Below are 12016 nucleotides of genomic sequence, written 5' to 3' on the forward strand. Positions count from 1 at the left end.
CTTCCCCTACCTCCATGTGGTCATAGAGCCACAGTCTAAAGCTGTGTCCATCCTGCCATTTTCATATTCACAATAGTATACCCTTCAAATCCATGTGTATTGGGTTTGCATGGACTGGTTTTGGTAGCAGGAGGGCTACAGGGGTGGCTTCTGTGGGAATTTGCTGGAAGCTTCCTCAGTGTCCAGCAGAGCCAAAGCCAGCTGGCTCCAAGACAGACCCACGACTGGCCAAGGCTGAGCCCATCAGAAATGGAAGTGATGCCTCAGGAATAACACATTAAAGAAGGAAAAAAATTATTGCACAGGTGTAGCTGGGGCCAGAGAAAATCAGAGTGAGAATATGTGAGAGAAACAGCTCTGCAAACACCAGTGGAGAAGGAGGAGCAGGAGCTGCTCCAGCCTCCAGAACTGAGATTTCTCTGCAGCCCATGCTGAAGACCATGGTGAGGCAGCTGTGCCCCTGCAGCCCACAAAGGGCATGGGAGTGCAGAGATGCACCTGCAGCCCCTGGAGGAGCCAACACCAGAGCAGGTGAATGCCTGAGAGGAGGCCATGACCCTGAGGGAAGCCTGTGCTGGAGCAGAGTCCTGGCAGGGAGTTGTGAAGAAAGGAGCCCATGCTGGAGCAGGTTTGCTGGAATGACTTTGTGAGGGTTCCTGAAGGAGTGACCCCATGGGAGAGTGACCCACATTGTAGCAGTTCTTGGGGAGCCATAGCCTGTGGGATATGGTTCCTAAGCTCCTTCTCATTTTGAAGAAGTTTATGGAGAACTTCTCCCATGGGAGTGACCCCACCCTGGAGCAGGGGAAGGGTTCCCACTCCTCTCCTTGAGCAGCAGCAGGAACAACCTGTGATGAATTGACCACGAGCCCCATTCCTGTCTCCCTGCTCTGCTGGGGGGGAGGAGGAGATAAACTGGGAAGGAGGGGGAGGTAGGGGGCAGATGTTCAGTTTTTTGGATTGTTTTTATAAGACTTACTTTACTTCTCATTATCCCTTTGGTGGGTGGCTGGCAACCAGCCAGGGTCAACCCACTACACCAAATCTCTCCAATTTGGAGATAAGGATTTTGTGTGGGCTGTGTTGAAGGCCTGACAGAAGTTTAGGAAGATGACACTGGCCAGTCTTCCCTTGCTGACTGTGTCAGTCACTCCATCCTTGAAAGCCACCAGATTGCTCAGACATGACTTGCCCTAAGAGCAGCCTTGCTGTCTGTTTTGGATCACCTCCTTGTCTGAGTATGACTTACAGTTGCTTTCATGAGAATCTGTTCCATGATCTCCCCAGGCACAGAGGTGAGGTCTACTAGTCTGTGATTCCCTGGGTCCTTTGTTTTGCCTCTTTAAAAATCCAGTCTGCTGCTGGATGCCCAAGGATTCCTGTGCATGAGGATGGGCCATGTCCTTCCCTATCCCGCCCTCCTCAGCTCACCCTGATGGTTTTTTGTTGCCTCCCTGTGTGTGTGCATTGGGCTGCAGGCTCTGACCCCATCCTACCTAACTCTGCCCTCAGGAAAAGCTTCTGGGTTGTTTTGACTTGTCCACTCTCTGAGCAGTCTGTGAGTACACAAACAATGCTGTGAGCTTGCCTGGGGCATTGCCCTTCCCCACAAGGCTCCAGCCCTGCTGTGCCTGTCTCCTGGTGTCCTCAGCAGAGTTCACAGCAGGGTGTGTTCCTCCTACATGTGTTCATGTCTTTGGTGCTCTTGTGTGCAACCAGACTAATGTGAATGCAGCACAGGTGCATATTTGACAGGTGTATATGAACCCATGTCCTTTTGTGTCTCTCCTCACAAATAGGCTGTGTTGCTCATGGCAGGGACACTCTCCACAGCCCTGTGCAAGAGCTCTGCAAAGCAGCAGGGGCTCAAGTGTAGCTGAAAGGTAATGGCATCAGCCTCCTGGAAATCTGTCCAAAAAGAGGCACTGTAATCAATCCATTTCCTGAACCCTGCTTGTCCTGATCCTCCAGAGCTCCTACTCCACTGATGGTAATGCCAAGGCCTAACAAGGAGTCCCAATTTAGATCCTGAATTTAGCTGAGTGTAACAGGATTGGGACTGCCTCAGCATGATGGGCAGGCCCCCTCAGCCTGCCTCACCAGGTCAGGACACAGCTGCTAGAGAGTTCAAAAGGATGGGGTTTGGTTTATCCTGGAGAAAGAATAAGGAATCCTATTTACTCTCCTTGTTCAGGCCATGTTCAAATGGATCTGCTTCCAGTGAATTGTTGGCGCTTTCAGGTGCGGGACACAGCCTTCCTTCATGCCTAAGCCAATGTCAAATGTATTCATCCAGATCATCAGCCTGGTGCTGTGTCAGGCTGAGATCTTGGCCCAAATAGGTAGGGGAAGCCAATAAACAGGGTTATTGGCAGATGGGATGCCCCAGCAGTCGCTCTGTGGTGCAGATGTCACAGTGTTCCACGTTGGAGTGGTGCTTTTGCCCTGGGTCTGCCTGTGGGGCAGATAGAGTTGTGGATTCCAAGGGTGCCAGGCAGAGCAAGGAGCTGGATCACCCCTATATTAGCAATTTACCCAGTGGCAGCAGTGCAGGTCTTGTGTGAGGCTGGGCATCACAAGAACATTGGCCAAATAGATGGAGGAGTTCAGAGACTCATCCCTAAATCTCCAGCAGGAAGAATATGCAGGGAAATTTTCCTGTTGCTCCCTTCATGCTTCAGCTGCTGTTTGAGCTTATCTTTGCCTTCATCAGCTCCTTCCCTACATTCAGGGAACTGTGGACATCTGAGATATCCCAACCTTTTAATCACTCACTTCAGCTGAGGGTGGAAGTCGAAAAAAGAAATTTTGGAGCATCACAGAAAAAAAACCCTAAATTCCTGCATTAATAGTGAAGCCAGATGTTCTTCACAGAAACTCAGAGATTACTGCAATGACCACATCATGGAAAGAATGAAGAATGTTGAACATTAGTAGGCCAAACTTTCTCTAGGGACACTCTGTGCCATGCTGTCATCAGTCCTGTTACCCACCATCTATAAATAGTGAAGGGATGGCTAAAATATGAGGATTTCCAACAGCTATCCACAGGGTACATTCATTAGAACTGCAGTCTGCAGAACTTGGCTTCCCCATGAACCTGATTGCCAAGAGAGTTGTGTTCAGTGCCCTAATACTTCTCTCACCCTGACCTATCATTGGTCTGTGGTGTTGTGAGGTCCCCAGGATGAGGTGAGAGATGAGAATTTGATTCCAAGTTCTCAGAAAGCTGATTTATTATTATATTATATTATATTATATTATATTATATTATATTATATTATATTATATTATATTATATTATATTATATTATATTATAAGAAATTATATACTAAAACTATACTAAACTATAGAGAAAGGATACAGAGAGAAGACTGGAAAAGAATGAATAATAAAAACCTGTGACAGACCAGAGTCCCGACACAGCTAGACTGGGATTGGTCATTAAGTTAAAATAATTCACATGATGGGTAAACAATTTTCCAAATTACATTCCAAAGCAGCAAAACAGGGAGAATCTGAAGCTTCCCAGCTTTCCAGGAGAAGAAATCCTGGCAAGGGGATTTTTCATAAAATATCACTGTGACATTGGTCAAACAGGCAAGAGGAGGAAATGCCATCAAAGGACTTTAAAACCTCACTTTCTGAAAGAAAAGGACACCTGTCTGCATTCCAGACTCCCAGATGGGGAAAGGGCAATTTACACAGTCTCCATCATGGATGGATGGATGGATGGATGGATGGATGGATGGATGGATGGATGGATGGATGGATGGATGGATGGATTCTCTTTATCCAGCCCTTCCTGACTGAGGCCTCTGATGTGCTTTTGATCAAAACAGTGCCCAAGACCATCAGACTGAGCAAGAGGGACAGTAGTGAACAAAACTTGTCTGCCACAGACAGCTCACAGATACTGCTGAGAGTGTCCAGAATGACTTTGCACAGAGCTTTTCTGGAGCAGCACTGGTCCAGAAAAGGACCTTACACAGCAGGGTCTGTGAGGGCCTGAGGCTGAGCTGAGCAGCTCCATCTGTGGTTGGGAGCGACAAGGTACCCCTGAGCAGTGAAGGGTCTGTGGGCTTCCATTACTGTCCTTGGACTGCCCTGGCCCGTGAGGGTTCCCAGGGACCCCAGTGTGAGGCCCAGAGTGGTTAATCCCAGCACTGACTTGGGAATGATGCCAGGCCTGAATGCCTGCCAAAACCTGGGCCCTGCCATGGGCCTTACGTGTGGCAGTAGGGCTGCAATGAGGAACTGATCCCAGCTGCCTGTGCCCATTTGTGCTGGCCATGGTCTGAGACTGGGCAGTGGAGTGAAGATGGAGATGAGGCCTTGGGCCAGCTCCAAGGCTATTCCACACAACCACACTTCTGACATCCTTTGGGAACATTTTCTGCCTACCCCAGCACAGCACTGACCAGAGCAAGAGGTGCTGAATTCCCATGATCCTGCAGGTTGGTTTGTTTCCAGGACCTCCCATGAAATTCTAGTTGTTACGTGAGGTTTTTGCAGGAGGTGTTGGGGGTATATCTGGGCAAAGACGCTGAAGGGAATGGGCTGATCACCTTTCAGCTGGAGATGTTTTGCATCCTGGCCCAGGATTGTTCCCCACATAGCACCCCCTGCAGTGTATCCCAACCTCACATTTTTCTGGATGAAGGATCTCACTGCATTGTCACCTTTTCCCCGGCCAGGATCAACACCATTCTACCCTGGGAGCTTGCAAGGGCATATGTGGAGGGAAGGACAACCTGGAGACCGAGCCTGAGATGCAAAAATCTTTATTGAGTTTAAAGAAGGAATCAAGGTTGTTACAAGCACAGGCCCTCAGTGCAGGGATCTGGAGGGACAAGCAGGACACTTCACCTCTTGGCCATGGTGAAGTCCATGCAGCACATGCATCTGCCTTGCCTGTAGAGTGCAGGCTGGCTTGGAGGAGCCTTGCAGCCGAGGGGAGCAGAAGGACACAATGAAAATAGAAACAAGGAGATATGTAGGAAAGACATAGGGCTTTTCAAGTGCCTGAGCTGGGTCCTTCTTTCCAGCATATTCAGGAGGAACTAAAGATGGTCAGTTCCTCTGAAAGAAATGACCTGAAGATTCTTCCTTTGTCCAGCACCATGCCTGGAGATCCTGGGGACACTTCCCAAGACCAGCACCATTAGCAAGGGAGGCCCCTCCTTCCACCGTAGCGCCTGGTGATGGAGGAGATGTCAAAGCCCCCAGAGTTGATGGGAACTCCATCAGAGCTGAGGATGTTGCCAACAGCAGCAGAGGTGGAGGATCCCACCACGGTGTTCTGTGGGAAGGAGCTGAGGATGGGCCCAGGCAGGGTCACCACCACAGCAGGCGGCTGAATGACCACAGTGGAGTCCTGGCACTGCCTGACACAGCACTCATTGCAGCTGTTGGCCAGTGGAGTGGGGCCACAGGGCTGGCAGGGACGGCACTGGGTGTTGCAGGACATGTCTTGAGGCTGCAGATGCACCTGGCAGAGAGAGTAGAGAGGAAACAGAGCACAAGGTTGGGTGGGTGAGTGAGGAGCAGCCTGTTTACCCCATCACAAAAGAGCCAAGGCCATCATGAGTGGGAAGCTGGAGACTGGGCCAGGAGCCCTACAAAGAGCAGCCTGACTCAGGAAGTTCTCTGCCAGGCAAATAAAGCAAAAGGCACCACCATCACCAGCCTCTCTCCATGCCAGCCTCCTCCCCACTTTCCTCTCTCATGACCAGATGCTCCAATCCCCAAATATGAGAAAGCCAACATCAGTTGAGATACCCACCAAGAGGAGATCTCACTTTGGCAGAGAAAGAGAAGGGGCTTCAGACTCACCTGGTTCCCAAGCAGAAGGAAGCAAGAGAAGTGGATGAGAGAGCAGAGACTTGGGCTGCCTTTTATACCTGCCCTTCACTGCCGCAGGACCGGGGCAGCCTTTGCAGAGGTAACAATTTCCCAGCAAGCTCATCTTGAATGCAAACCAGCACACCTAATGATATGGGCTGTGCTTTCATTTCCTACACTGCTGCCTTTTCATTTCCAGGTTTGTTCCATGCCCGTTCCCCATTGAAGGCTTCTTCTGATCCCTGGGATTAAAGGCCCCGGGATTTCTAAGGCAGGAATGCAGCAGTGCAGGCAGAAAACTCAGTTTATGTACTGCATGGGCCCAGGCTGGGCAAGTGATATTACAGTCTGGATAACTCTGGTGGGGCTGTTTGAGTTCCAGCAATCCTCAGCTGGCTGCCCAAGGACTCCTGTGCATGAGGATATGTCCTATTCTTCTCTTTCTCTCCCTGTGGTCACCTCTTCCCTCCCTGTGTCCATCGACTCTGCAACTGTTTTTCACCCCAACGTGCCTAACTCTGCTATCAAGAGAAAATTCTGGCTTGTTTAACTCATGCCCTCTTTGTGCAGCAGAGAAAATGTCATGGGCTTGTCTGGCTCCTTGTACTTCCTCACAGTGCTCCAGCCCTGCTGCAGTTGTCCCCAGGTGTCCTCAGCAGAGCCCACAGTGTATTGTGCTCCTACAACCTCAACTTCATCAGGACAGAGAGGTGGGCCCATGAAATCCTCATGAAGCTCAAGAAGGCCAAGTGTAAGGTCCTGAATTTGGGTTGGGTCATCCCCAAGGATGCACACAGAGTGGGTAATGAGTAAACTGAGAGCAGCCCATCCAAGAAGGACTTGGGTGTGCTGGTGAATGAGAGGCTGGACACGACCTGCAACGTTCACATGCAGCCCTGGAATTGTATCCCAGAACTGTATTGCCTCAGAAGAAGAGTTATCACTAGGTATAGAGAGGTGGTTCTCCCCCAATTCTCTGCTCTTGTGAGCCCCCAGCTGGAGTGCTGTGTCCGTTTCTGGGGTCACCAATGTGAAAGTGCTGAAGTAGGTCTAGATGAGGTCACAAAGTTGCTCAGAGGGCTGCAGCCCTTCTGCTATGGAGACAGGGCTGGGAGAGATGAATGTATTTAGCCTGAAGATGGTTTTGGGAATACCTTAAATCACATTCCAGTGCCCAAAGAGGATAAAAGAGATGAACTCTCTCTTTTTAACAAGGGCATGTAGTGACAGGGCAAGGGGGAATGGCTTCCCACTGAAACAGGATAGATTTGTACTAGTTGCTAAGAAAAAATTCTTCCCTCTGAGGGTGGTGAGGCCCTGCACATGTTGTCCAGAGAAGATCTGGCTGCCCCATCCCTGGAAGTGGATGCTGTGGTGCTGTGAAGCACATACTCGTGTGACTTTCACAGTTGCTTCTAGATCCAGGGATTTTGATGATAAAAACTGTCCAAGACTTGGTGCAGACCTATTGGAGGCTACACCATTAACAAGCCAAACAAGCCTTGTCAATGTTCTCTGCTTACAATAGCACTGCAATTCTCAGAGCAAGTAGCCTGCTGGCTCTTCTTCCTGTTTCATCTCCATGGGCCTCCACTGATGGCCACAGCTGGAGAATGAGGCCTTTGGTAGGGAGCACAATTGCTCTTATGGTTTTGACATTGTGGCAGAAGCCCAAGATGGGAAGGGCTCTTCCTTACCCTGCATCAGCAAGTGGAAAACAGCCACCAGTCAGACTCTGGACAAGATTCTTCCTGCACTCATCCACTACCAGGGAGTGGTCCCACTCTTTTTCATGTCTCTCCTTTTCAGGGAAATCACCAGTGCTGGTGGGAGCTCCCATGTTCCTGAGTCTGTGCCAGTTTCTCTGTCCAGCAGCTGGCAACATCTCAGTGATCTCCTCTCCTCCCATGAGCTAAAGGAAGGGTTCGGGGACCTATTTTTGGGCAAACCCACTACAGCACTTCTTATGGAAACTCAGCTCAAGGGTGCTGAGTTTCCAGATGGATCCCACCCTTTGAATTGGAATCTGTTGATCATGGAGTATCATCCCCTTTGCCCGAGAAATCTCAGGGTACTCATTTGTTTTTCTGCTGCTGTTCCAGCATAGCCTGCCTCTCCCAAGTGAGAAGGATGTGCTCTGACAGCCCTGTGTGAGGCTTTGAATGCTGCTGGTTATCTCAGAGGGCTCTAAGCAGTTTTGATGAGGAATTCACAGCAGGTCACAGTGTCCTGCACTCTACTATGTCTTGGATTTCTTGGACATTTCTGATCCTTTTTGTTACTTTCCAGGACTGTACAGGGCTTCAACACTCCAAATACACAATTCTTTCCAAAGTGCATCATTCCTAGGCAGAAATGACAAGCAGTGGTGTCTGTCTGAGGATAAATCCAGTCTCAGACTCTTTCTGCTGTCCCAGACATTTTCCCAAATGCCACTGGAAAAGAGCACAGCTGACAAAGGTGGGAATGAGCCTGTGCCTTGGGCAGTGGTGCCTGGGCCTGGGTACAGGACTAAATGCCAAGTGCCCAGGTGGATGCAGGAGGTTTGGGAATCTCCCCCAGAAGTGCCATTGCTTCTAGAAGGGAGGAGTAGATGTCCAGTTCAGACTCAATCATCTCAATTGGAGAGCTCTATGTTCAGGTGAAGTTAACCCTACACTTTCCATAAAGGTGTGTTTACCATGATGAGGAGCTGATGCCTCCTCATTATGAAGTGGTTACATGGACTATCCTCACTGTCAGTGTGCCAAAAGAAAAGCTTTGAGAACATGGTTAATCTGTTCTGAAATGAAAATTGGGAGGGAAAAAGCAAGTACTGTTTGGAAGTGCTAATGTCCTCCCAATGAGTGCAAAGAGAGGCTTGCTTCCCAGCCAGCCTTCCACAGCTCTGCCCTTTGAGTGCTTTGCCAATCACATTAAAGTTTTTCCACAACAAAGCCCAAAATGGGTGGAACTATGTACTGCTAAAAACGATGTGGGGTTTTAGATGTGGAAATGCCCTGACACATCTAGAATGAAGCACACTGTTTTGCATAATTTTAATTAAAAATAAGAGAGTGGATTCAGATACTAAGGAGAGGAAAGAAGAGGAATTATGCAAATTTTGTTTGCAGTCTTATGCTAGGAAAAATGGCTATAAGTAGAGATATCAGACATTGCCAAATTTTATCTTGAATCAGAGTATGAATTGATGAAATAGCTACAAGAATGTGGCATAGATACATCACAAAACATCAGGCTAAATGGAGAAACACATGTCTACTTCCTAAAGCAATGTTTCCTAAGGTTGCTGGGATTTCTTTAGGAGATTCAGACAAACCCTGACAAAATTAAGCACTTGGCAAACTGGGGTAGAAACCTGTGGGAGTACCACTCCTCCAGCTTTGTTACAGAACCATTTATGGACAGGGTTTGTGACCCTTTCCAAGCATGGCACTTTAAAGGACTGGAAGGCATTCTGAATTACCTGGGAATGAACAGAGGGTGGTGGGAGAGCAGAACTGAGGCTCAGCCCAGCCAGAGATGGCTGTAAGGTGATATGAGCTCATTGGCGGTGGCTTCTCAGTGCCTGGGATGTCCACACAAACCTACACTTCAGAGGGGATCTTCTGCAGGGCAGAAGTCATGGGAGGGCAGGGATGAATCTGTTTGTTCAACTGATGCCCTGTGAAAAAAGTCACTTCATTTTTTCTGGAAAGCCCGTCCCAGAGCGAGCTTGACCTCTTTGTTTCTCAGTGTGTAAATGAAGGGGTTCAGCAAAGGAGTTACCATTGTGTTAAAGGTATTCACGATTTTGTTCACATCCAGGGAGTTCTGGGCTGATGGCTTGACATACAGGAACATGGTGGAGCCATACCAGATGGTGACAACACTGAGATGGGCAGAGCAGGTGGAAAAGGCTTTTTTCCGGCCATGGCCTGACTGGATCCGCAGGATGGAGGAGATGATGTACATGTAGGAGACCAAGGTGACCACACAGGAGGCCACCACAACAATTATGGAGACAAGGAAAGTTGCCAGCTCCACAGGCCATGTATCACTGCAGGAGAGGGCAAGGCAGGAATCTATATCACATATGAAATGATTGATGACATCTGGCCCACAGAAAGTCAGCCTGGATGTCAGAAAGGCCAGCAGGGAAATGGCCAAAAATCCTCCCAGCCAGGAGCTGAGTGCCAGCCGAACAGAGCGGCCACTGCTCATGAGGGAGCTGTACCTCAGGGGGCAGCATATGGCTAAGTAGCGGTCATAGGCCATGACAGACAGGAGAAAACACTCAGTGGAGCCTAGAGAGAGAAGAAAGAACAACTGGAGGATGCAGACACTGAAGGAGATGGTCTGGCTAGTCCCCAGCATGACTCCTATGGCTTTGGGAACAACACCCGTAGTGTACCAGATCTCCAGGAAGGAGAGATTGCAGAGGAAAAAGTACATTGGGGTGTGTAGGTTGCTGCTTCTCCACACAAGGGCTATGATGGATGCATTACCTATCACTGTCAGGGTGTACATCAGTGCAAACACCACCACAAAGGAGACTCGGAATTGCCATGTCCCTGGGAAGCCAAGAAGGATGAATTCTTTTACACTTGTCCTATTTGCCATGTCCTTCCAAGTGTTGAGGTCTGTCTGCAAAGAAAGAAAAGTTTCTGTGAAAGTTTGCATGCTACAAGTAGTGAAAAAAAAAAAAATCACCATCCCCAAAAATGCAGTTGGTGCACAGCATAGGAAAATGGGACTTTTCCTATGTTAAAATTTTCATAGAAATCCTCCCCTGATGAAACACATTTGGACAACTAGATCTAATCCTGAAAATCAGGTGTACCCCCCCAACAAATGAACACTTAAAGAAGTATTTATCAGATTGTGCATCTCCTTTACAGCATGGGGAATGTAGTCACTTCTGTGACATGAAAATCCCATATAGGAAACTATGGACACCAGGCTGAGGCACTCCAGCTATGGAAAAAGCTGTTACAAATAGGAAGGCAATAACATAACTTGTAGTTTCCAAGGCAGGCAATACTGAGGTGTGGTTTCATCAAATGAGGAATACAAATACTGTCATGATAATGTGACACTGCAAGAGATTTTCCTACCTCTTCTATGTCAGTTTATTACAAAGCATTGAGACTGAGCTGCAGGCACACAGGGCAGCAGGTTGGTATGCCAGTCACTACTCAAGGTCTCCTATATTTGCTTTCTTTTAAGCCTCAGAACAGGAAGCTTTTGCAGATACCTCCATTTCCCTCACTGAAGTTTGCTTCTCAGCATAGCTACTAGGGGTGTGATCCACCTCTTTGCAATTTTGCCATTTCAGAATCAGAGGAAGGATTTCTGCTGACTAAGCTGGAATATCTAAGGTGAAATAAAATACTCCTATCTCATCTCCTCAGCTTACCCCCCTTCTTTCTTCACAGACAGAGAAAAAGCATGAGGGAAACATGGCTCATTTTGTCCTAAAAGCATGGCAAAAAGCTCTCTAGAAGTGCCAGGTTGTCTCTGAGGTCTAGTAAGGCAAGAGTCTAGTAAGCACCTGGGTGTTAGACATCTCAATTTGGGCAGAGATATTCAGCCTCAGAGACTGAAGGTAAAATCCTCTGAGTTGAATCCCATTAAAGGTAGCTCTGCTGAACTGTTGCTGCAGGCAAGGGAAAATTCTTGATTAGTTCTCTAGAGAAAACATATTTTCAGGTGGATGTGGAAGACAGATGGACTAAATCACCACCTGAATAATCCCTTTCTCTCCTATCTTCCTCCACAGCAATATATACCAGAAATCTCATGTACTTAAAGGGTAAAGAAATCTCCCTTAAACCAGCTCTCCTTAAACATGCAAGGCATTGGAAGTCTGTGCTACACGTCTTGGGCAGGCTTCACTCACCAGATTTGCCAGTGGAAATGATCCAAATGACATTTTTTCATGCACCATCCTCCCAAGGTAGCCATGGTCCCCTTGGCTAATGGAGAGCATTGGAAAGAAGTAGATTTATTGTGAGGAACTCTGGATTCAGGTGAAGGTGTGTGGATGAGCAGCTCTCCCCTTGCTGACTCACTTCAAGCTGATGGCAACTGCCTGACCTGGTTTCCTCTCCATCCAGTAGGATCTGACAGCTTCCACTCCTGATCTTCTTCCCTCTCACTGCCACCACTGTAATTCCACCAAAGAAAGCT

The 12016-nt window shown here is 48.3% G+C and overlaps 2 protein-coding genes across 2 annotated transcripts; both read right to left on the reverse strand.

Moving 5' to 3' along the window:
• Nucleotides 1-5165: 5165 nt before the first annotated feature.
• Nucleotides 5166-10371, reverse strand: LOC136567273 (feather keratin Cos1-1/Cos1-3/Cos2-1-like). The gene is made up of 2 exons (XM_066566814.1): nucleotides 10333-10371; nucleotides 5166-5492 (listed from the first exon to the last, which is right to left on the reverse strand). Exon 2 carries the CDS (start codon nucleotides 5469-5471, stop codon nucleotides 5166-5168), a length of 306 nt encoding a protein of 101 aa, XP_066422911.1. The 5' UTR covers nucleotides 5472-5492; nucleotides 10333-10371.
• On the reverse strand, nucleotides 9527-11939 carry OR6F1 (olfactory receptor family 6 subfamily F member 1). The gene is made up of 3 exons (XM_066566813.1): nucleotides 11899-11939; nucleotides 11727-11802; nucleotides 9527-10471 (listed from the first exon to the last, which is right to left on the reverse strand). Exons 1-3 carry the CDS (start codon nucleotides 11937-11939, stop codon nucleotides 9527-9529), a joined length of 1062 nt encoding a protein of 353 aa, XP_066422910.1.
• Nucleotides 11940-12016: the final 77 nt, after the last annotated feature.

This window comes from Molothrus aeneus, chromosome 28 (assembly GCF_037042795.1).
Source record: "Molothrus aeneus isolate 106 chromosome 28, BPBGC_Maene_1.0, whole genome shotgun sequence".
NCBI lineage: Eukaryota > Metazoa > Chordata > Aves > Passeriformes > Icteridae > Molothrus > Molothrus aeneus.

Excerpts from the sequence above, each read along its gene's own strand:
- LOC136567273 (XM_066566814.1), bottom strand. The coding sequence starts at position 5,471 with ATGTCCTGCAACACCCAGTGCCGTCCCTGCCAGCCCTGTGGCCCCACT.
- OR6F1 (XM_066566813.1), bottom strand. The coding sequence starts at position 11,939 with ATGGAGAGGAAACCAGGTCAGGCAGTTGCCATCAGCTTGAA. Across the intron at positions 11,803-11,898 it reads GCAGTTGCCATCAGCTTGAA|CCAAGGGGACCATGGCTACC; the intron begins GTGAGTCAGCAA and ends GCTCTCCATTAG. Across the intron at positions 10,472-11,726 it reads CATTTCCACTGGCAAATCTG|ACAGACCTCAACACTTGGAA; the intron begins GTGAGTGAAGCC and ends CTTTCTTTGCAG.